Here is a 25,153-nt window from a genome sequence, read left to right as displayed (position 1 = left end):
CACAATCGGAATATGTTAACACGTGCTACTGAGTCCTCAAAGTTGAAAGGCGTTCATGGCCTTTCATAAAGCAAAAAATACTGGTTTCTTCTGAGAGATTGAAAAAAAAAAAACAATTTTGGTGAGTTGTTTTGCTTTTATTCACCAACCAATCACCACCACCAAACCACAAACTAGAGACAAGTTTTGCTGATTTGTATAATGCTTTTAATTTGTATTAATGTATTTTAGCATATCTTCTAACCATATGTACACACATGTTGAGTCTATCACAAAATTGCAAACGCTATCCCAAAAAAAAAAAAAAACGCCACAATGTTTCTAATTGATGACACTGGCACGACGTGTGTTGTTTTTGCTGTAAAGCAGACCAACCAAATTTTGGTGTGTGCATTCGTCGAAATTCGACGACACATACTAGTGGAAAAGGTTTGAATTGTTTTCGCAGACACTTTCGTCGGAGTTGTGTGAGGTTGCCAAGGAAAAACTTCTCATTAAACTTTTTTCTTTGCTTACCTTTATACTTCGAGCTGACAATTGATGTTTGTGCATAACAAGTTTTTTGTTGAAGAAGTTATTGAAAAATAACTTGGGTGGAGAATATCCACAAACAAAAAACAAGGGAACTGATGAGATTCCGTGGCGAGAATCGAAACTATAGTATTCCCTGCCTTACCCCTTGGCGAACAATGCCAAATCTTTGCCACTAATAAACTAGTTGTTTTAAAATATTAAAACAACAACAATGGGATTAAGCCAGACTATTTTGAAAAAACAAAATTGAAATTAATAAATTGTAGATGCGAACTATATCGTACAACCACTTTGTTTTTTCGACAACAAACGCACTATAGGTGCTTAGTTTGTTAGTTGTTGCGACGGTTGTAGATTAGCGTAAAGCGTTTACCTGTATTTCAGTCAGGTTGTTGATACAGCACAACACCACACACGTTTGTTGACACAGTGTCAATGTGATGGTAAGTCGATGAGACCATTCAAAAGAAAAAGAGAACAAAGTTGGGAGAATTTACTAAAGAAGAGAGGAAATATGAGAGCAAATAATGGGAATGTAGAGAAAATAGGAAAATGTTTTTGCGTCTCATGAAAATCTTACATATTTTTGAAAAAATAGTGGCTTCGGATTGGTATAAGTAACTGCACATGTATTTTATGAACGAAAATATGTAAAAATTCATGAAATATTTTTTCTGTGTATATGGTAAAAATCAAATTTCTTTTACAATTACATTCGAAAAAATTAAAAAAATTTTGCGTTCACACCTACGATTTTTGGTATAGAGGTTAAGGAAAAAATTCTGGTTTCAAATCTGTTCGCTTTCACAAAAATGGCCGATGCCCGTAATAATTATAACGGTTTTTATTCTCATATAATGAAAAAATATTTTTTTTTGTTTTTTTTTTGAACAAATTTATGCATAAATCGTTAACAGCATTCCATACAGTGAGTGTCGAAAATATTCGGTTTTCAATTTCACCAATAATAACACCTCAGTATTTTAGAAGCCCATGCCCAATATCCAAAAAACCAAATACCTAAAAAAATGTTGGTCCTGTGACAATTAAAAAGTGTATGTAACATGGCTCTGTGGCAACCCTATAAGCGAGAATAACAAAGAAAACGTTGTTAACCCTATTTTCGATGCGTCAAAAATATTCGGTTTTTGTAACTTTTGTTAAATATTTAGCCAAAAACCGGCCATTATCGAACTTTTTCTGCAATATTAGTATACATTTTAATAATTGCGAATAGAATCTTTGTTCCTGTGTGCAAAAATATTATATTTTATAGCAAATTATTAAAATTTAGGGCTAAGGAAAAACGCTATCCCAGAAATGGGAAAACTGGTCATATTTCATTATAAAAGGATTATATAAGGAAATTTTGCTTATTTTCGAATATTTAGTCGAATAGAGTTGAAATAATGTGCAAAAGTCACGAAAATATGGAAATAATCTATTTCGTGAAACACATAAGCTAGCCAAAACCAATATCTGGGAGGGAAGGTAAAGGAATCTCCTGAAAAATTACCGCTAAACCGCCCTTAATTTTCTTGAAATTGGTCACTGAGTCCTAAATAACTTTCAGAAGATAGAAAATATGCACTTACTTTCCAAAAAAAAGAAAACGTAAGGATGAAGCCTTTCATGGCCTTGTAACCCATCACAAACCATCGGCTTATTTACGTAACCAAAAATCTAGTTCATGTTTCGCCTTGATGTACCTTCAAAATTTGATGTACATCAGAAACTTTGTGAAATGGAGTTAGTTTTGAATGCCTAAGCAGGAAAAACAGTATACCACCAAGTTTCCGACCTTTATGTGTACTCCAACACAAAAAGTACGAAGTAGCTTCCAGGGGACATGTATTTATCAATGACTTATGATGTGTTACAAGGCCATGAAAGGCTTTATACTTACGATTTTTTTGGAATGTAAGTGCATATTTTCTATCTTCTGAAAGTTATTTAGGACTCAGTGACCAATTTCAAATATTTACTAAATTTAAATATTTACTAAATTTATTTTTATTTTCGCGGAAAGTCAACAAATAATAAAAAAATCGTGAAGTAAATACAAATTATCCCGCCCCAGAGTCCAACAAATAAATTAAAAATATCTACAGAATCTGGACAGTGCGTAGAAAAATATAAAAGCAAATTTATAGAGATTGGGTTTAGTTGCTTACTGTGATAACATATAATAACAGGAATTAAGAGTATATTGAAATTACAATCATTCAAAATATATGCAAATTAAAAAAGCCTTTTATTAGCGAATTAGTTAAATTCACTTGATACACATCCGATTTTGGATATAGCGAATCAATCTCTTTCAATATTTATGCATATTTCGATGTTTCACTCAGCGTCCAAAGTGTGCCGTCAGTTGCATCACACAATACAAAAAAACCTTAAAGTGGGTAAAAGTTGCGCAATATGCTTACGATTTTGATACGCATCCGATTTCAGTATCACCCATGAAAAATACGTGAATATACACTTATTTCAAATAGATTCTCTGTAATTTATGACATGTTTTTTTCGCAAAAATTTTAATCGCGCAAAAAGGATTCCATATACATATGTAAAAATTTTCAAAGAAAATTGCGGCTTAGTACGCAGGTTTGTCAAAATATATTTTTGCAGATTTTCCTATTTTCAAGGTATAGATACCGTTTTAGTGAATGGATTCGAACGCGGAAGGGCTCATTAGATCCGTTGCGTAAACAACTACATTCACGTGATGTTCAAAGGAAATTAAATGACACTTGTTAATTTTACACGCAAAAAATAGGTTTTTTAGGAAAATTCACGCATCCAATTTTGGTCTTTAGACTCCAATTACTAGGATGCTGTACGGAGCACACTCATGAGATATAAATTAAACTACGCAAAATCACGAGTTCTATAATCCTATTATGAGTTTTGAATATTATATTGTTGTGCGTCCGGATTATTAAAAAAAATCAAAAAAACCACGAATTTCCGGCTTCAAAATGTCAGCACCAAACACACTAGTATCATGTTGTCCATGGAGTATTCTTCGAGTCTTTCTTTGGGCATAGGTCAATAAAATGTAAGGTTAACCCAGAAATTGGAAGGGAACATAAAAAACTTTTTCTACATTGATGCCAACACAGATTCCACATAAATTAATTTTAATTATTATTATGGGATCCTATCGAAAACACTTCATTTCAAAGAATTTCAGGCATACTATAAGAATATGTTAACAGTTTGCGAATTCTGAAGGGGTGAAAATCGGATCCATCGATTGTAAAACATTTTTGGTTTTTACCATATAGAGCTCGTGGTTCATACGACGCACAGTGGTTCAGAATCGCTTTGTCCTGGTCAAAATTCTGTAACTTTTGAACGGATAAAGATATTTCCAAATTTTGGTAGACAGATAACACAATCAGCTTTCAGATGAATTATAATCGGTCAAATTCGGTCTAGTAGTTGCAGAGAAATTCAAGGTCAAAGTTAAACTTTTGAGTTTTTTTACTATTTTCATCATAGTATGAATGTTTTTGTGGTTTTTATATCTTCCAATATATTAAAGATGGTCAAACACCAATAAATAAACTATAAAAATACCAAAAACTAAAAAAAATTACGATATAATTTGGCACTTATATTTCTAGACCAAACACCGTCACATATACCAAATTTCATCAAAATTAGACATACATAGCGTCTTTGGTGCATCAAATACCTTAAATCGGGCGAAAATATATATGGGAGCTATATGCAAATCCGAATCGATTTCGATAAAATTTGGTACTCTTATTTCTAGACAGAAATTCCGTCACACATTCCATATTTCATTGAGATCGGACATATAAAACGTGTTTCGTGCACCAAATACCAAAAATCGGCCGAAAATTTATATGGGAGCTCTATCCAAATCTGAACCGATTTCGATATAATTTGGCACACTTATTTCTATACCAAATTCCGTCACACATTCCAAATTTCATTGAGATCGCACATATATAACGTCTTTCGTGCACCAAATACCAAAAATCGGCCGAAAATTTATATGGGAGCTCTATCCAAATCTAAACCGATTTTGATATAATTTGGCACATTTATCTATAGACCTACTTCAGTAACACATTCCAAATTTCATCAAAATTGAACAGATACAGCGTGTTTGGTGCATCAAATACCTCAAATCGGCCGAAAATATATATGGAAGCTATATCCAAATCTGAACCGATTTTCACCAAAAGCAATAGCGTTCTTCATTAGGCTAAAAAAATTATCTTTCCCAATTTTCAGCCAAATCGAACAATAAATGCGACCTGTACGTTGCGAACGGACGGACATGCATAAATCGACTCACAAAGTGATTCTATGCATATCCCTAGAAGGAACTATGTGTCTATCTCTTTTCCTTATACATGTTACATACAAATGCACTAAAACATAATACACTTACCACGAGGTGGTGTAGGGTATAAACACACATTTTTACCCATGTAATTTCAATAAATCTAAAAGTCCCAGCAAAAATCCTCATTACAAACCTCCTTTCCCACCCATTATTTTAACAAGGGCATGTCGCGAGAAATATCTGGTTATTTTGTAACCACTGAAAAAGGTAGATGGTATCCACTGAAAGAAGTAGATACTGAGTAGATTCTGACTACTTATTTCAGTGGTTACAAAATAACCAGATATTTCGCGCGACATGCCCTTGTTAAAATAATGGGTGGGAAAGGAGGTTTGTAATGAGGATTTTTGCTGGGGTGTTAAACGGACGGAACTGGACGGATACAAAAGTATATACATATGGGCTGAAAGAGGAGACTCTCCGGTATCTTTCTGTGAAAACAAAACATTGTTCTATGTTGTTCCACAAAAGTTCTAGTCTACTAAATTTGCAATTTCAAAAAATTTAGTACCTAAGGAAAAGTAAAACAGCTCATGTTGTGTAAACGCTACGGTAATTTGTTAAAACGGGTTTTAAAGGCCACAATGCTATCTACCTTACAAAAACACAATGAACACAATATCTGTTGTAGTTTCTGAAAAATAGCTACTTCTTTCTCCAGATATTTGCCGTCAACGCATAGTGACCCATAGATAGATCTTTCGAAGAATTTTTCTCTCAAACATACTAAGCACTTCGGAACCATAGTAATATCATTGATTTGTAAAGTGTTATTTTTGTTTGACGATATGTTGCTTTGTTCTTCATCTGCTAACTTAAGCAAAAATAACACATGTTGGCCAATACTATTCTTCTTCTAATTTCACAACTGATGTTGCTTGTTGTATTTTTGGTAAAGCCGAACCAACATCCACAGTTGGTCCGAGTCTTGTCGCCGTTTACTGCCAGACCCGCTTTAGTAAATTCTCCTTCGACCTTCTTAATGGTATCAGTTCATTGTTTTACTGATCGATCCATAATGTCGTCGACATAAGTAAGTAACATGTTGCTATTGGTGTAAATTGTGATATTTCTTTTGCGGGTATAGCAAATTCAGACAAATTCAGGCTTGGAATACCTTTGAACGAAGGGTGATGTCCAAGACTGCTTTATAATCGAAAGAAGATGGTAGGTGTCGATCAGCATCTCTTGGCTCTTCTTCAGGATTTGCCGCAGGTTAAATATCTGGTCAATGGCGGATATGCAAGATCCAAAGCCGCATTGGTATGGCCCAATTATTTCGTTGGCCATAGGCTTTAGACGTTTGCACAATATCCCTGACACTATCTTAAAAGCAATAGGGAGCAGATCTATGCGCAGGTTCCAATCGACGGGTACGCGTTTTTCTTGCTAACTAGCTGATGCATACACCTTATCAGCATGTCGCCTCTGGGTTTGAACAGCTCGGCTGGTAAATGCTTGTTTTTTTGTAATATTTATAATTTTTTACATACAAATTAACTGTTTTGTAGGATCTAGATGGAGGAAGCTGCCCCTCCCCAGCTATTCCTGGCTCCGCCCATGATAATTATACCGTCCATAAAAACGTTTTTTGTCTCTTTAGGGGCGCAAAAATTTGCGAAAATAACATGACTGTTCTATACTGATGACCAAAAATAAATGCCTATTTTTTATAGTACTATCGGAAAAAATATCAGAAAATCATTTCGCGAAGAGCTAGAAACAAAATTTTGTCTGTGTGTGATATGGAACATAATAGGCTTTAAATCCGTACAAGATTAAAAACGTAGATTCATTCGTTTGGGGATACATAAGCTAACATTAACAACAATTTAGGTATTCTATTCTACTCACGTGGAGTGTTTGTATGTAAAACATTAAGAAATTATTCATGTTCAGAAATTTATGATGACGCCGTGAAAAGTTTGAGTTTATAAAAAGAAATTGTCTTTACATCGTTGCAATTTCTTCTGACGTCATATCTACGGCAATTTTTATTTAAATCACTTTCTTGTTTTGCAATGTTGATGATTTTAATACGATATAAAATGTAATAAATAGCTTGTTAAAGAAATGTACGGAGGCACCTATAAGTTTTGACACAGATACACATTTTAGTTTTCTCATTATGAAATGTTAACCTCTGATCCACTCATAGATGAAGAGAGGTATACGAAAACCCCCTTCTACTCAACATAAGATTGACTATTTCTCCCTCTTTATGGTAATATAAACAAAAGACTTAAGCAACAAACTTGATGCTTCCACAATGCCTAGCAAAGAAAAGTCCCAGCATCTCACACAAATTCTCTCAACACACAATGAGACGGGAAAATTTATTAAAGTAAACTTACAAGAAACCAATTTATTTGCTCAGAGTAGTATTTCGTTTGCGACTTAACCATACTTAGGGTAATAAATGCAATCTCAGCACATAACAACAAGCTGTTGTCGTTGTCGCCGCTGCAACTCGTGGTATAGAGCCGAAATATGAAGTGGGCCAAAATACACTGTGATGTTTAGTAATGCATACATACACACACAAAGTTATGACTTAGACATGAGTTTTACTATAGAGCCGCTCAATTCATGGCTATAAAGCCCAGTCTTAAACAAAACGTTCAAGGCGAAGGTTGTGGATTTTTAGTTGCCGTGCGAGTAGAAGTTAAGTGTTTGATAAAAAATTATATATAATTAACATAAAAAGGTAAGTTTTTTTTTGTATTTCAAAGAAAAAAAAGAATAAAATTTTAAGTGCAAATAACAAGTGTCAACAAGAAAGTGGCTTATAATAACTGAAAATTACTTGTATATTCAATGGGAAAATGAAAACAATAATGAAAAAAGTAGCCCTACCATCTATGCATGATGAAAATTGCCTGTAATTAAGTCCACAGTTTTCAGTGACGTGGAAGTTTTCTTCTTCCGTTTCATCTTCATGAGTTTTCTACACTTGCGGACGGTCATTAACATTGAGTTTCTCATTATTCGAGCTTCGTTTTTTGTTTGTTTGTTGTTTTTCTTGTGTCTGCGCCATCCATGTTTATACATGTTGTCGACATTGAACTTTGATAAAAAATATTTTCTTCTTTCGGCCATATTTCCATTCATTCCATTGTTATTATGCTGACCTGTATAGGTGCATGTTTTTAATGTTGTAGTTTTTGGTTGTGAAGAAACAAACAAATCTTTCGGTAAAAGCTTATGTCAACTTTAAAGCGAAAGTGATGCCACAATATTGGCTTTTGTTGTTTTGTAATACCTCGGAACACCATCAACAGACATTTCGTAAATATGTACATGCCAATGTGTTTTTGGGTTATAATTGATTTGATGACCATGTTGGTACCAATGCGAGTTTGCTACCTTTTTACCTTGTGCCACACAGTGTTTGGAAATGGGATTTTTTAACATATATTCGAAGGGTGTGGTGAAAATTTAAAATTGATTTGCCAAGAGAGACAATTAGACAGACTTCTTTCATATAAATAGTGATGGTCGTATCTATTTTAAATGATATGGGTAAAACATTGGCCGATTGGCTTTCTGGTGGTCGGTGATATACTATTTTATTTTTGACCACTCTTACCAATGTTTTTCGCCTTATAAATTTAGGACGACCCTCTTATTTGGAAATTTTTGACATTGAGCTGCACATGTTTTCCCTGACTTGAAATACATATGTATATACATATATGTAGTTGATATGTTTTGTTGAACGAAGAACTCTTATCTAGTATAACCTCCAAATATTTTAAGCTTTCTGCAGTTCTTATTAGCTGTGTTCCTTTACTTGCCTGAGGTAACCATTTTTACCATTTTTAACCTGTAAAGCGTTCCTTAACCCCAAAAAGTGGCTTTCTCTTCTACCACAGGCTACCAGACAAATTTCTTCGTGTAAAAAATGGTAGAACTGATTTTTCGACATTTGTTTGACAAGTATTTGGCAATGAAGAAAAAAATAACAAAAATAAAAGAAAATAGCGAACGCTGACAAAATAAAAAGAAAAACAGTGAAATAAAAGAATAAAATTGAATTATTAGGTTTGTCTGGTTACCCTAAAATTTGTATCAATTGTTGCTGGAAGTCTGTTAACGCAGAAGTCCTGCAAAAGACAGCAATTCGAGAGACATTTTGACAGTTCTTTTACTGAGAGTTTGCAAATTCTTGACGGACAAATTTCTTCTGGCAAGCACTTGCAACTCTTCTTCCTGCAAACAATAAATCAACTGTTTTCAATTGTTCGTGTGTGATTTCGTGTTTGTGCAAAGTTCCAAGGAACTATTCCGGACAAGGAACTATTGGAACTATATTCAGCTCTTGCGTTTATATAGTTCCTTTAGTTCATATAGTTCCTTTCGTTTTTCTGAGTCCTTCAATTTAACGCCTACGTCGATCTTACTTTATTGATGCTTGTTCGCTGCAATTTATTTATTTTTATGTCAATTCATCCACCAAACCATGAAAACATTTCGGTCTCGGAACTATTTGGAACGAAGGAAACAAAAAGAGCGACGAAAGAGAAAGATTCGTTGAACTATTTCAATCTCGGAACTATTTGGAACGAAAAGAACGATGAAAGAGAAAAATTCGTTGAACCATTTCGGTCTCGGAACTATTTACAATGAAAGGAACGATGAAAGAGAAAGATTCGTTGAACCATTTCGGTCTCGGATCTATTTACAATGAAAGGAACGATGAAAGAGAAAGATTCGTTGAACTATATCGGTCTCGGAACTATTTGGAACTACGGGACTATATTGAGGAACTAGTTCCTTTTGGGAGAAGGAACTAGAAAGATCGATCCGGTCCGGGAACTATATTGCCCAACTCTAGATTGCTGGTTTTTGCAGGGAAGGGGTTTGTCTTGCAAAAGAGAAAAAAAGTCCTTACTCTCCGAGAAAGTTCTTGCTGGGAAAATAACCACACAGACCTTTTATCATAGTCTATACAGTCGGACACTCAGCCAAACTAGTTAGCACTGACTATTTAGTTTGCTGTCAAATACATTATTGTGATATAAAATACAAACACAAATCACAATAATGAACAATCTATTATGTTTTTTGTCAAAAGTTGTTAACAGAACTCTGAATGGCCGACCTTCTGTAGGCCTTACCTTTTGTGTTTCTTTTTGATATTGTTACCAGATCTATCATTTTTCCGTTCCTTTATTTTTCTGGTAAAACTGGTCAAGAGAGAGCAATTTTGACAGTTTTCTCTTTTGCCACGTTTACGTAGCTGGCTATTTGCTGGTCGATGTAGTATACTGCATATTTCAGCAGATCGTTATGACTTTACTACTTGAATGGTGGGGCTTCTTACACTGTCCTCGTATCTTCTCTAGTCTTTTCTACTATCGATAGTTAGGTTAGATTTAGGGACGCGTAGTAAGAGAAAGGAAAATGACCTAGAAATAGTCATAATGGCATTAAAGGCCAGAACAGAATCAATCGTCGCTTGCTTTCCAAATGTCAAATTATAAAGCAATGCCAGAGCCTCCTAAAGGGGAACGCAGGCGGATTTCAAGAGGCTCTGGCATTCCTTTATAATTTGACATTTGGAAAGCAAGCGACATTTGGGGAAGCAAGCAAATCAAGCGACGATTGATTCTGTTCTGGCCTTTAGTGAATGATTCGAAGAATAAAGAAGGCATTTTTCTTGATATAAATCTTCAATATGACCTCGCCTAGAGGTGCTTGTTCATGCGAACCAACAAGGTCGCGGGAAAATTATATCTGCAGATTTCAAGGGAATGCCTTTTCAGGTTACTGAGTTATCAACACAGATCAGCTGTTTTTGCCGTTGTACCTGTATTATTGTGCAATGGGTATATCTAAATATCGTTATGAGTCGTCTAAATTAGCTACAATATAGTACAGTACACATTGTCAGTTTTGAATGACGATTTTTTGCAATTATCGATAACTGTCCAACCGTCCAGCAACCACGAAATATTTTGTGGTTGCATGATGAATGACCAAAATGAACGGCCACACTAGCAAGCACCAACAAAGCTGTCATTCAAAACTGACAATGTGTACCCAGCTTATAGTAAATGGACCGATTATTGTTATCGATGTAACAGCTTCTTATTCCGCCATGCTTAAATTACAGGAACTGAAAATAATGCACCTTTGAAACACTGTGCCTATCAAATGTGACCTCGATTGTTTATTGTGGTTCATCGTTTTCGATTTCGTTTTCAATACATTTTTATGTTTATATTTATTACACTTATTAAGTAATACGGCAATAAATATACTTAAGTAATCAAAACTTGTTGTGGATATTGTTTTATAGCAACTAAATTATGGTCTTTTGTTTTTCTTTGGTGCAGCGCAAAAGAGATAGCAATGTTCGGTAAAATTTGGAAATTACCGCTTTAATGAGGGAATATTACATTTGCTTATTCCAAAATACATTTTGTCATATACTTGCAGCATGAAAGATAGGGCTAATCAAAATTCCGCATCACGTTTGAATCGGAATCGGGTTGCTTCTCCATGTGTTTAATGGTCTGTCACTTCTTTGGTGGTGTTGCTAGGCGGTCGTCCAAGAAATTCACCTGTATAGTGCACTTAAGATTTTTATGTGATTTGGTTTGGTATTGAACGCATTTTACATTTAACATCTTTTATAAAGTATGCATCATTTATGTTGTCAATTCCATACAATAGCTGTGTTCCTTTACTTACCTGTGGTTACCATTTTTAACCTGCAAAGCGTTCCTTAACCCCGAAAAGTGGCAAAACTGGAAGCAATTTTTAAGAGAGTGAGAGTGGAGAGAGAGCGAAAATGGCTTTCTCTTCTACCACAGGCTACCAGAAAAATGTCTGCAGGTAAAAAATGGCAGAACTGATTTTTCGACTTTTGTTTGACGATTGTTTCACAATGAAAAAGAAAATGGACGAAAACCAGAAGAAAAAGTCGAACGCTGACAAAACTAAATTAAAAACTGTGAAATAAAAGACGAAAATTGATTTTTTATGTTTCTGTTTGACATTGCTGCCACATCTACCATTTTTCCGTTCCTTTACTTTTCTGGTAAAAATGTTCGTGAGAGAGCAATTTTGACACTTTTCTCTTTTACCACCCTTACCATTAAAAAAGTAAAGGAACAAAGCTGTTATGGGCCTGTTTATGTATGTCAATAAGAAATTGAATACGCAATAAAAACTACCAAATTTGAGTATGCTTTTCAAATTTGTTTTTTGTTTTGAAGCAAAAGCAAAGGAAATAATATTTCCAAAACTAAGGTTTGGGTGTGTTTCATGCGCACACATTTTCGTTTCGAAATACATAAACTGGGGGTATGTGTGTTCGTTTGCTCAAAATTTGTACAAATTGTTACTGGATGTTGTTCGTTTACTCAGTAATGCAAAAGACCTTAGTCGATTACAAGAAGTTACCGGACTTGTACAAATTGTTGTAAGTGTATCTCATTTTTGGCAGTTCGCTCTTTTACTACTTTTAAAATTAAAATGTACGGGAACACACATAAAATGTGTAGATTCTGGCAGGTTCTGGAACAGGCATATTGTGTCATGGTTTAAACACATTTCACATTTACGATACCATTAATTCACAATAACAATGAATTTGACAGATTGTGTGAAATCAGCTGACCTTATGGGGTTTCTACACGGTATGTTTTTTACATATTTGTGCATACCAACTGTCACTTTTTACAAATCTGAATACACATGGTGTGAACCATACAGAAATTTCAATGCATCAAAGTGTCATGTGCATACATATGTATATTTTTCGAATAGAACGCGCTCTATTCTCGTCTGTACAACCAAAGGTAAAAAGCTGTTTTGTTTGTACGCGATATAAATAAAGAAAACAATAGAAAGCGAATAAAAATAAAATTTTGTCGTCCAGAAGGAATTACATATGGGCGAAAAAAGTGACAGTTGCTATGCATGAATATGTAAAAACATACCGTGTTGAAACCTCATTACTGTTTCACCTTATGTATTGCAACATGGTTTAGACCATGATGAAATATAAGGTCGTGGTTTTAATCTGTCATTTTTTTATTGTGAGTAAATTGTATGAAAACGCAAACAAACATTTTGCCATCTTGAAGAATTTTCTGCCAAAATAGAGTTGCTGTTGTGCTATTTACGTGACTTGGTAAATATATCTTGGTTTAGACTGCACACTTATATGACGATTATGTGCATTATTTTAATTTATTTGACAGAGACTATGTTTACATTTACGAAATCCACTCGATTTCATCTGTCAATTCCTTTGTGTATACGTCAAATGAAAACTCATCTGAAATCGATTGGATTTCATTTGACGTTTGAGCAATGGAATTGACAGTTGAAATCGAGTGGATTTCGTAAATGTAAACATAGTAAGATATTGTATGCAAATGACAACTTGCGGCCTGTTCCCGTACTTTATAAAGTGGTAAAAGTCGTAAAAGTTGTAAAAGTCGTAAACGATTTTCATATAAATTATGTGTACGGGAACGCAAAATGTGTAAAAGTGGTAAAACTTGTAAAAACTTTTTAGTTCTGGAACAGAGCTTTGAATCCACTGGAGTTGCTAAACCAAGCATAGTTTAAACGTACTGTAATGCATTAAAGTGCCGTATGAAGGGTTGACAAATATTTGGAGTGCATCATGGTGGAATAAGAAGGTGTTACATCAAATCATACCAAACGTCAAATTTGGTCACAATAATGTATTATTGTGAATTGCTTGTTTACATTTTGTATGTGCTTTTATTAATAATAATGAATATTGACAACTAGTGTGATAACCAGCTGTTTTTGCCGCTGTACCTGTATTATTGTGCCATGGAGTGCATCATGATGTAACGAATAAGGTGAACCAGTAACTACAAGAACAACACTATTTTGAATGCAAGTACTTCAAGCTGTCATCGTTTTTGTCGTCCATAATGCGACTAATTCACAATAACAATGAATTTGAAAGATTGGGTGAAATCAGCAGGCCTAAAGGGCTGAGTACATAAGCTGCCTTGCCTGCTTACCTTCCTTAAGGCCTGCGTACATAAGCTGCTCTGCCTGATTGCCTTGCTTTCCTGCTTCATTTTTGACATAATAAAAATAAAAGAATAAAGAAGGCCGAGGAAATTTCGAACTGGGTTGCCCTTTTCTTTTTTATTCTTTTATCAGAAGTAAGCAAGGTAAGCAGGCAAGGCAGCTTATGTACGCAGGCCTTTACTTCTGATAAAATAATAAAAAAGAAAAGGGCAACCCAGTTCGAAATTTCCTCAGCCTTCTTTATTCTTTTATTTTGTAAAAAATGAAGCAGGAAGCAAAGCAATCAGGCAGGGCAGCTTATGTACGCAGGCCTTTATCGCTTCACCTTATGTATAGCACCATGCAGAAATTTAATAGACTGTTAACGTAACATGGTGAAGCGTATACAGACTAATAACATATTCACATTCGAGATTTTTGTCCGGTTAAAGTCCATTATGGATTTGACAAATTTAATTCACTAGATTTACTAAATCTAGTACTATGTAAACGTATTAAAAACAATCATTTTACAAGGTATTAAAAATTCAAATCTTTGCTTGTTTCTATGACAAATTTGGGATGCGTTTTAACTTGATTATCACAAAAATCATTTCCCCAAGAGCATTTTTTCAAAATGTTGCAAATTTTGGGGAAACTTAATCTCCTTGTAATTAATATTGCAAGAAAAAATATTAAAAACCTTAACACAATACCTATTGCATCTTTTTTTTGCAAACAAACATAAATTTGTTAAAATAAATCTCAAAATCAATGTCAATGGCATGACATTTTTAATTAACATAATTCAAAAATCAGTATTAGCAAAAGTAAAAGAAAACCTATCAAATAAAATGCGATTAATGTTGTTAATAAATATTAATGAACTTTTATACAATATTTTATTTCTTTCACATCTACAAATCTTCATCTATGTGTGTGTTTGCATACTTTAGAGATGGGTTTCTTGGCCTTGTTACCACCGTCTGAAAATTATGCACGAGATATATTCATAATAGCTGTCATCTCAGCATTTATTGCCACTTTGTTTAGTCTTCGCTTTTATTTGCGTATTACGGCGGGAAGGTTTTTTAGCGAGGTAATGATTTTTCTGTTCGTTTCACTTTAGTTTTTTTTTTCTTATCGGTTTAACGGAAATTTCCTTCCCTTATGAAAATTAACTAACTGGTTATTGGTCACCACAAGTAAAAACAAAGCCTAAACTTTCCTCTACACCTCCTCTACCCTTAATTTATGCAAAATATCGAATAACAAAACAATTGTCGTTTTATGGAATTTCCTATATAAATCCATTTAACATTTCTACGTAATCTTAATTGGCGGTTATTGTATCGGTTGGTTTATTTAATAATTCAAAACGTAATGTGTAACGTATTTAAGTGTTTGTGAATATATTACAATAGTTGTGTCTTTTTACTTTTTCAGTAATAATTATTCAGTAACTTGTTTTCATAGAGTAAGAGAGATTTTACTCTTTGATACGAAAATAGAGAAAAAAGTAAAAAGACGGCATTTAGTAAACTTTAGCAAGATAACATGAAAGAAAAACTAACTCCAAAGCAATGAAAAAGTTCAAATTGAAGCAAAATAATTAAAAAATAATTAATATACATATTAATAAAATACTCAATAAATATAGATGAATTGTAATATTTATACATAGTATTTTTCCACAAAAATAAGATAAACATTGAGCAGCTGACCATTAGCAGATGATGAAAAAACACCTGATCGAACTTGCTAAATGTCGCTGGGAAAAATTCTTTCAGTAACTTTTAGCAATTTCTCAGCAAACAACTGTCAAAATTGTTCTCTCACTTCGCTCTCTTTTACTGAACTTTTGTGTAAAAAGACAGCATTTAGTAACATTTCGTAACAATTATTACAAATTATCACGTAAAAGGACACACCTAATGTGTTTATATTGTATTTAGTAAACGATTTTAGTTGGCTGTAGGACCTTTAATATAACTATTTTTTTTATGTAAGAACAATTTGTTTATTAAACGACTGACAAAAATACACACGTGTGTTGTTATGACTCAGAATGATTCCGCATCGCGATGACGCGCTACAACATCAACTATTTGTTTGCATATATTTTTTTTTAACGATTAACACGAGGTTCAAAGGGCCATCCCGTTTAGGAATTTAGAGCATGTTTACACTTATCAAAATTTGTTGGCATTCAACTTCCAATTCTTTTGCGTATACTTGAACTAAAACTCATCTGAAATCCGGTAAAGGCACTGAATTTCATAAATGTAAACGTACTCTTTGAGTACACACAAATGTTCAAATGTCAATCTAGTGGGTTATACTTGTCAATTCCTCAATTTTGACCGAAAATTCTTTAAGATGTCAAAATGTTTGTTTACGTTCTCATATAATTTATGAAACAGAAACTACAACAACAAGACAATTTTGACTGAAATTTCTTCAACCTGTCAACATTTTTGTTTACGTTTTCATATGATTAATTCACTATAATTCAAAATTTAAGCGACGAATTTTACCAAGCGTTTGACCTAAACGGAACTAGGCGTAGTCAACCACTTTTTCGTGTGGATGTTGTTTTAACGAATTAATGCAACACACATGGTCTGTTCCTTTACTTTTGAAAATGGTAAAACCGGCAAAAGTAGTAAAAGCTGTAAACTGCTCTCATATGAATTGTATGGTGTCAGAAGTAAAGGAACGCTTTTCGAGTAAAAAGTGGTAAAACTTGAAGATTCTTGAACGTAAAGGAACAGAGCTACAATGGACCCATTCTGGCTATGATATCAGTGGTTGATAATCCAAACGTTAACGTTGTATTAAACGATTTCCTTTTGCTTTAACCTTCAGACCGGAGACAAAATGTAATGGGATTGACAATTCATATCTCGAACGTCATTAAATACTGTTTGATGTAAATGATGTAATATACAGAATCAATAAATCATTGAATTGATTTTATAGATTTTTAGATTTGAAATTAAATAGACAATTGCTGTTATTTAAATAAATGAGCTGTTAATTATATGTTAAAAACGGTTACTAATGAGTTTACAATATAATCAAATGTTAATTGTTATAAATTAATCAATGGATTTGTAACATTCACCGCAACTTGGGAGAATATTACAAAAGGCTTTGGCTCTTGACGAACTACTAGTCAAAAATACATAACAGTACGGTTACATTAGAGTTTTTGCCGGGTTAACCCAATTCATGAAGATTTATTTGACGTTTGCTCTATGGAATTGACATTTGAAACCCAAACCCACTGGATTAATCCTGTTAAGTCTAACCGGGGTATAACATATTTGTTATTATGTACCTACACAAACTAAATCCAGACTATCCTATTATTAGTCCCGGTCCACACTAGAGTGGTTTTAATAAAAAAATTCATGAAATTATGCGTCCCAAGATCGAGTTCTATAGTAAAGTAATATCATGAAATTGCTTATAAACTTACAAACTATATATATATATATATATATACAGTGACTGTCACTAAAAATGATGCAACCTGAAATAAAAAAATGTAAACATTGATAACATGGAAACGAGTTGAGATTTTTTAACAATTCAAAAAACAATTTTGTAGGCCAAATAGTTGTCTTTAAGATGACATGCACCACAATAATCGATTAATAATTTCCAAATTTGTCGCTTTTTATGAAATTTTAGTAATCAGAATGGTGGGATTATTGGTTCCCTATCGTTTTCAGTAGTTTTGTCAATGATTCCGATAGAAAAAAATGATATTCTTGACGTAATATTGGCATGATTGTAATTAAAGTCCCTTTGTAGGCAATTTTGCTAGAAATTCCTAGTTTTTGAAGTTATTTTCCAAAAAATAGAAATAGAATAGAGGCCCAGATAGAGGTAAAAATCTGGGAATATAACAAAATTTGTTGCACTTTTCTTTAGTTTTCAGAAATATTGTTAACAATGTTTTGACCATGTTTGCTTTTATAAAAACAAAAATTTCAACACCAATAACACAATTCAAGCCAAACATACTACTCCCTTCGACCAGTTTCATAGAATCACTCCAATTTTTTTTTTTTTTTTTTGATGCGGGTTTTTTCAAAATTTGTCGTATTTTTGCGGGCTTTGTGTGGTATAAAATTCATATTTCGGATGAAAATTAACATATCTGGCGTAAAATCGATATTTTACTTGTGGAAGAAGCCAACACACGCCTGAGTTTAAATAAATATAATCGCTATCAAAACGCTTCGTAAGAAGTAGTATTGTTTGGGCTTGAATGGCAACATAGGGTGTTGAAATTTTTGTTTTTATAAAAACATGGTCAAAACATTGTTAAGGATATTTCTGAAAACTATTTTCAAAGAAAAGTGCCATAAATTTTGTTCTTTGCCCCAATATTTACCTCTGTTAGGCAACGCCGTTAAAGACTAGTATAATATAGGACAAACCTGCCTAATACAGGACTTTCCATATATCATTAGATTGTTTGTACGTACTCTGGACATAACCCATAATGATTTTTCATGCTAATTTTTTATGCAAAATAACTTCAAAAACTAGAAATTTCTACCCAAATTGCCTACAAAAGGGCATTAAATACAATCATGATAATATTACGTCAAAAATATTATTTTTTCTATCGGAATCATTAAACAGAACCCACTGGGTTTCAAATGTCAATTCCATTGCTTATATTTCAAATAAATCCTAATAAAGAAGGTAAACCCTGCAAAAGGCTATAACATAAACATGACCATAGTGGGGAGGAACTCCATCTAAGAACGCCAAATTTCATGATTTTTTTTCAATGAAATCACTCTTGTGTGGACCGGGACTTATGACTATTTTCAAATAAATCCCCTTATACTACCTTGTTAATACTTCAAGTATTTTGTAAATAAGGCCATGTTTATATTATAGACGTTTTTCCGGGTTTATCCTTCTTTATGAAGATTTATTTGAAATATTAGCAATGGATTTGACATTTGAAACCCAGTGGTTTTGTTAAATCTGGTTATATAAACGTACTATAATGCGAATTACTTGACTTTCCCCGACAGGTTTAATGTTTCATAACTTGTTTTATGATAAACACCCATATTTAAACTTTTATGGGGTTTCCCTGATTTCCACTTCCATGGGTGACCTAAACCTAAACCCATTTCTATAAATATTTATTAAAACAATAAATAATTCTATAAATATAACTAAATTAATTATTTTAAACTAATTCTTCTCTCTAGACAAGAATGGAAGGCAAAACTGTTATAATTACTGGTGCCAACAGTGGTATTGGCAAAGAAACAGCCCGTGATTTGGCTAAACGTGGCGCCCGTATTATTATGGCCTGCAGAAATCTGGAAACCGCCAATGCTGCCAGAGGTAAGTTGTGTTTTGTATAAAAACACCTTGAAATCTTTATTGAAAAATGAGCAATTAATATGTTATTATTTTCCTTTGTGTTTTTTCTTCTTACAGATGAAATCGCCAAGGAAACCGCCAACAACAAATTGATCGTCAAGAAACTGGATTTGGGAAGTTTTCAATCTGTTCGTGAATTTGCTGCTGATATTTTAAAGACTGAAAGTAAAATTGATGTTTTGATTCATAATGCCGGTATGGCTTTGGCTTTCCGTGGCCAGACCAGTGTTGATGGCATTGAATTGACAATGGCCACCAATCATTTTGGTCCATTCCTGTTGACACATTTGTTGATTGACCTCCTCAAGAAGAGTGCACCAGCACGTATTGTCATCGTTGCCTCCGAATTGTATCGTTTGGCTTCGGTAAATGAAAATAACTTGAATCCAATTGGCACATTCCCTGCTGCCTACTTGTATTATGTCTCTAAATATGCCAACATCTTCTTTGCTCGCGAATTGTCGAAACGTTTAACAGGCACCGGTGTTACTGTCAACTTCTTACACCCCGGTATGATTGATTCCGGCATCTGGCGTAACATTCCATTCCCCTTGAATTTACCCATGAAAGCTATCACCAAAGGTTTCTTCAAGACACCTAAAGGTGGTGCCCAAACTACCATCTATTTGGCCACCTCCGATGAAGTTGCCAATGTCAACGGTAAATATTTCATGGACTGCAAGGAAGCTACTTTAAGTCCCGCCGCCATGGATGTTGAAAAGGGTATTCGTATTTGGGAAGAATCTGTGAAAATCTGCAAATTGACTCCCCAAGATCCTAAGATTTAAATTAGAATTTGCATTGCAAAAAATCTAGTGACTGGTAGTTTTTTTCATTTATATAAGGTTGTTTTTTAATCTTCATCATATCCTAAGTACTTTGGTATCTTTGTATCTGATTATGTACTTTAAGTTCACATTTTAATTTTTATAATAAAAATAAGAAAAACTATATTTTTGTTTTTTTTTTTTATTATTTTTTGTGGTATATAACGTAGCTGGTTGTTTTTATACCCCCATCACACAGAAAAAATACTGCATTTTAGGAATAGTGTTCATAAAGTCTTGCCAAGGTTCAAATTTCTGCATTTCATGAACGGCTTTCATAAAGCAAAAAAAAAATACTGATTTCTTCTGAGAGATTGAAAAAAAAACAGTTTTAGCAAGTTGTTTTGTTTTTGTCGACTAACAAACCACCACCACCAAACCACAAACCAGAGACAACTTTTGCTGCTTCAGTTCGTCTTCGTACGGCTCACCGTGAAGACATACATTTTAAATGTGAGCCTAAGGGCTTTAAAATTAAGTTACAAAATGGCGCTTTGTTGGGCCAACGCTTGGCATGTGCGTTGTCGAGTAGTAACTTAAAAATCAATGAAGCTTTATCCAAAAAAGAACTTGTGAGTTCCTGATATATTAGTTAAGCTAACCTGAATTTGTGTGTAGAGACTACGCCTACGGGCTTTAGAATTAAGTTTGCAAATGGCGCTGTGTTGGACCAACGCTTAACATGTGCGTTGTCGAATAATGACCTAAAAATCAATTAGGCTTTATCAAAGGCGAATTTAACAAAAGGCAAATTCAGGCGAATTCAGACCGTAGTCTTCATTTGCTGTGAAAATTTGTTCGCGTTATATCGACAAAAGGTGGAAGAAAACTGTAAAATATTCTTCGCAAAGCTTAAATAAATATGTTTTACACAGATATTCTTTATAGAAGAGAAATATGTATTTGTTATTTATTTTTGATTAAAAATATGTTTTGACAGCAAATGATGACATCAGATGGTATTATTGTATCACCTTCTTTCTAGCACCATAGCTCTATCCAAAAAATAAACTTGTGAAATTTGATGATTCCTCGAATATAAACTTGTATGTAACCTGGCGGTGTCTCTTAGGAGCAGCCAGCAACTCAAAATAAATAAAAAAAAGTTTTGCTGCTTTTTATAATGCTTTTATTTTGTATTATTGTAATTTACCGTTTGTTCTAATGATTTTCACTGTATTTGTTATCGTCTTGTGAGCATATCAGAACAATATGAGCCATATGTACATACAAGTTGAGTCTATCAGCACTAGGTTGAGATATGAGCTGTGTTCCAGAACTAAAAAGTTTTTACAATTTTTACGACTTTTACACATTTTACTCGAAAAAGCGTTCCCGTACACAAAAAAGTTGTAAAATGTTCACTTCTCTTTAAACAAAAATGGCGCTGAATGATGCTCTCTTTAAAAACTTTTTACACGACAAATTTGGGCGAGTAAAAAAATAGTAACATGGTTGCCGGCGTCTGATTGGCTGATACGCCGACTTTGACATTTGTTCCAGTTTTTTTGACGTATTTTCCATTTTTCCGTTCCCGAACTATTTCAAAAAACTTGTGTGTAAGAACAAATTTTTTGCAGTTCTCTCTTTTACGAGTTTTACTATTAAAAAGTACGGGAACGAAGCTATGATATTTAGTCATGGTGTAAGAAAGAATGTGATACAATAGTACCAACTGATGTCTTCATTTGCTGTCAAAATATATTTTAAATCAAAAATAAATTGCAAATATTTCTCTTCTATAAAGAGTATCTGTGTACAATATCTTTATTTAAGCTTCGCGAAGAATATTTTACAGTTTTCTTCTACCTTTTGTGGATATTTCGCGCAAAATATTTCGACAGCAAATGAAGACTACTGTCTGAATTCGCCTTTCGGATCACCTTGTTAAATTCGACTTGATATTTAATATGATATTAAAAAAATTAATAAATTGTAGATGCTATAGTTCGCATCTACAATTTATTGATTTCGTACAACCACTTTGTTTTTTCGACAACAAACGCACTGTACGTGTTTGGTTTGTTAGTTGTTGCGACGGTGGTAGTTTAGCGTAAAGCGTTTAGCTGTATTTCAGTCTGGTTGCTGATACAGCACAACACCACACACGTTTGTTGATACAGTGTAAAAGTGATGGTAATACGATGAGACGATTCAAAAGAATATGAGAACAAAGTTGAGAGAATTGACCAAACAAGAGATGAAATATGAGAGCAAATAAAGGGCATGTAGGGAAAAATAGGAAAGTGATTTTGCATTTCAAAAAAAGCTTACATATTTTTGAAAAAATAGTGGCTTTCGGATGAAACAAGTGAGCAAAGACTATAGTCGGGATGGGGCCGACTATGTGATACGCTACACCACTACACCCCTGTGCATAACATGTTCACTCGTAAACATTTCTTTTAAGGAGATACTAAAATGTTCACCAAAATAATTAGTATTTAATTTTATATTTGACTACTGTCGACATATACTTGGTACTGATTGAAAGCTTTACTGGTTTTTTGATTAGCATTTTACATGTAAAGTAGGTCCCATATCACTGAGCTCGGGTGCACTCATTGATATGAGAGTAGTCCCACTTGTCCCGTGTGGGATGTTTGTGGAACAATTGTATTAATTTGGATTTTATATAGGTAAAAAATAAATAAATAAATAAAGTATTTCTTGTACTACTATTCCAGCTTTGTACTAGAAATGAGCTCCAAATACTAGCAAAACTTGCACTTCTCCTTAAACCATCGATGCACAATGTGCGCTTACCGAGAGCAAGTGAACGTAACCCTGTAGGAAGCATGGGGACATGTGTTGACATGTCACCACTTTGTCTACTATTATGGTGACAAAGTCAATACTTTGTCAAGATGTTGTCAACAATTGATACCTTTACCTTAATAAGAAGAAGCATAGTTTATACTGAAAACTGATAGCCCAACGAGGCATCTTCTTATTTTTTCTTCATTTTCTTAATTGTTTGGCGTAAAATAATTTTGGCGGTTCGTTAAAAAATGTGTTTTTGTGAAACATCAATAAAATATATAATTTTAATAACAAGTATGAGCAAAGGAAATAAGGAAAGGAAAATAACAGACAAGTGCAAAATTAGACAATTCTATATAAAAATACAAATTCTGAGACGGCTGACAACATTTGTGGTGAAACTTCGACAATTTATGGAATCTTTAGAGAAGATTGTGGAGCCTGACGAATATATTATCCCGTCTCGCTGGAAATGATTAACGTAACTTACATCTGATATTTGGATACGGCATAATAATGAGTTAGAATGTTGAAGGGTTATTTGGCAAAAATCGATTGCGAGATTTTTGCAATGTTTATACAGCTGCACTATGTAAGCAAATTTAAGGACATTTTGTTTATTTATGCTTATTTATACATGTTTGTTTTTTTTTAATTCCTAGATGTTATATCAATATTCAGCGAATCGCATGATAAAAGGTTAAATGCAGCAGAAGAAGAAATATTTTGAGCAGACAAGTCGCCCCAAGTCTTATGGCCAAGAAAATAAAAGGCGATGATATTTCTGACAATGAAAACGACTTTGTTATTATTGGTTAGCCAGCCTTGAAAACATTGGCTTTATTTACTAATTTTGTGCTTATGTGGAATCTTGGGATTAGCTCTTTATAAAGATAAACAAGTGAGCCAAGGCTATAGTCGGGTCGGGGCCGACTATGTGATACCCTACACCACTACCCCTGTTCATAAGATTTTGACTAATAAAATTCAAAATATTAAAATTGGGTTAGCTTAGCGCCTTTGCTCTGAATGTCTTCATTAACACAGGTCAATTTTTTGAAACGCATTTAAGTGCATCGACAGCACAACCCAAATAAAAAATGGAAAAGTGGGATGTATGCCAACCATCAATAGGCTTCTTTCACTGTTAGACCCCCATCAACCCCCAAAATTTCGTGAGGATCCGATCAAAATTTCGTAGTGTGATTGCACAAAAATGGAAAAAGGGATGCATTAACGACTATTGCGATATCTCTGTTGTTTGACCACCTATGACATCCTACTTCACATCGTTGTAAAGGTGATATTTTCTACTTTCCTTGCCAGGTTTTGCTTTCGATATACCTCCTTTTCCAAATTTTTTTTTTCACATTCCGACCCCTGAATTATATCCGACCATTATGATGGGATTTTTTACTTTCATTGTCAGACTTTGCTTTTGGAAGGTCCCGAACCAAAGCTGTGATATTTGTCATTATTATAAAAATCGCAAAAATGAAAAGTTGTGTTCTATTAGCGGCTTTTGCGATATCTTCGTTGTTTGACCACCTACGACAACCTACGTAACATCGTTGCAAAGGTGATATTTACTACTTTCATTATCAGGTTTTGCTTTTGATATACCCCTTTTAGAAGCGGAGATATTCGCTTTGAAATAAAACGTTGACTTTTTCTCCAAATAAGTTTTTTGCCCATTCCGACCTGAATATTATCCGACCATCACCAAAATCAATAGGCTTCTTTATCTGTAGGATCCCCATTAGCCCCCAAAATTTGGTGACGATCCGATCAAAATTGCGACCTGTAGCGTGATTACAAAAAAATGAAAAAATGGGATGTATTACCGATTATTGTGATATCTCCGTTATGTGGCCACCTACGCCAACCTACTTTGCATCACTGTAAAGATGGGGTTTTCTACTTTAATAGTCAGACTTTGTTTTTGGAAGATCCCCAACCGAAGCTGTGATATTCGTCATTATTATTAAAATCGCAAAAATAAAAAGTTGGGTTCTATTGCCGGCTATTGCGATATATTCGTTGTTTGATCACCTACGAGAACCTACTTTACATTATTAGAAAGGCGATATTTTCTGCTTTCATGGCCAGGTTCTGCTTTTGGTATACCCCATATTGAAGCTGAGATATTCGCTTAGGAAATAAACGTTGTCTTTTTCTCCAAATAAGTTTTTTGCCCATT

The 25,153-nt window shown here is 33.8% G+C and overlaps 1 protein-coding gene across 1 annotated transcript; it reads left to right on the top strand.

Moving 5' to 3' along the window:
* Positions 1-7,358: 7,358 nt before the first annotated feature.
* LOC141388709 (retinol dehydrogenase 14) lies at positions 7,359-20,311 on the top strand. The gene is made up of 3 exons (XM_073958888.1): positions 7,359-7,631; positions 19,186-19,324; positions 19,421-20,311. The coding sequence occupies exons 2-3, from the start codon at positions 19,192-19,194 to the stop codon at positions 20,149-20,151; spliced, it is 864 nt and encodes a 287-aa protein (XP_073814989.1). The 5' UTR covers positions 7,359-7,631; positions 19,186-19,191; the 3' UTR covers positions 20,152-20,311.
* The last annotated feature ends 4,842 nt before the right edge of the window (positions 20,312-25,153 follow it).

This window comes from Musca autumnalis, unplaced genomic scaffold (genome assembly GCF_047663935.1).
Source record: "Musca autumnalis isolate F117 unplaced genomic scaffold, ASM4766393v1 scaffold_1, whole genome shotgun sequence".
Taxonomy (NCBI): Eukaryota; Metazoa; Arthropoda; class Insecta; order Diptera; family Muscidae; genus Musca; species Musca autumnalis.
Note: the sequence above shows the minus strand (reverse complement) of the source record. Positions and strands in the feature narration are given on the sequence as shown.

Excerpts from the sequence above, each read along its gene's own strand:
- LOC141388709 (XM_073958888.1), top strand. The coding sequence starts at position 19,192 with ATGGAAGGCAAAACTGTTATAATTACTGGTGCCAACAGTGGTATTGGC. Across the intron at positions 19,325-19,420 it reads AACCGCCAATGCTGCCAGAG|ATGAAATCGCCAAGGAAACC; the intron begins GTAAGTTGTGTT and ends TTCTTCTTACAG.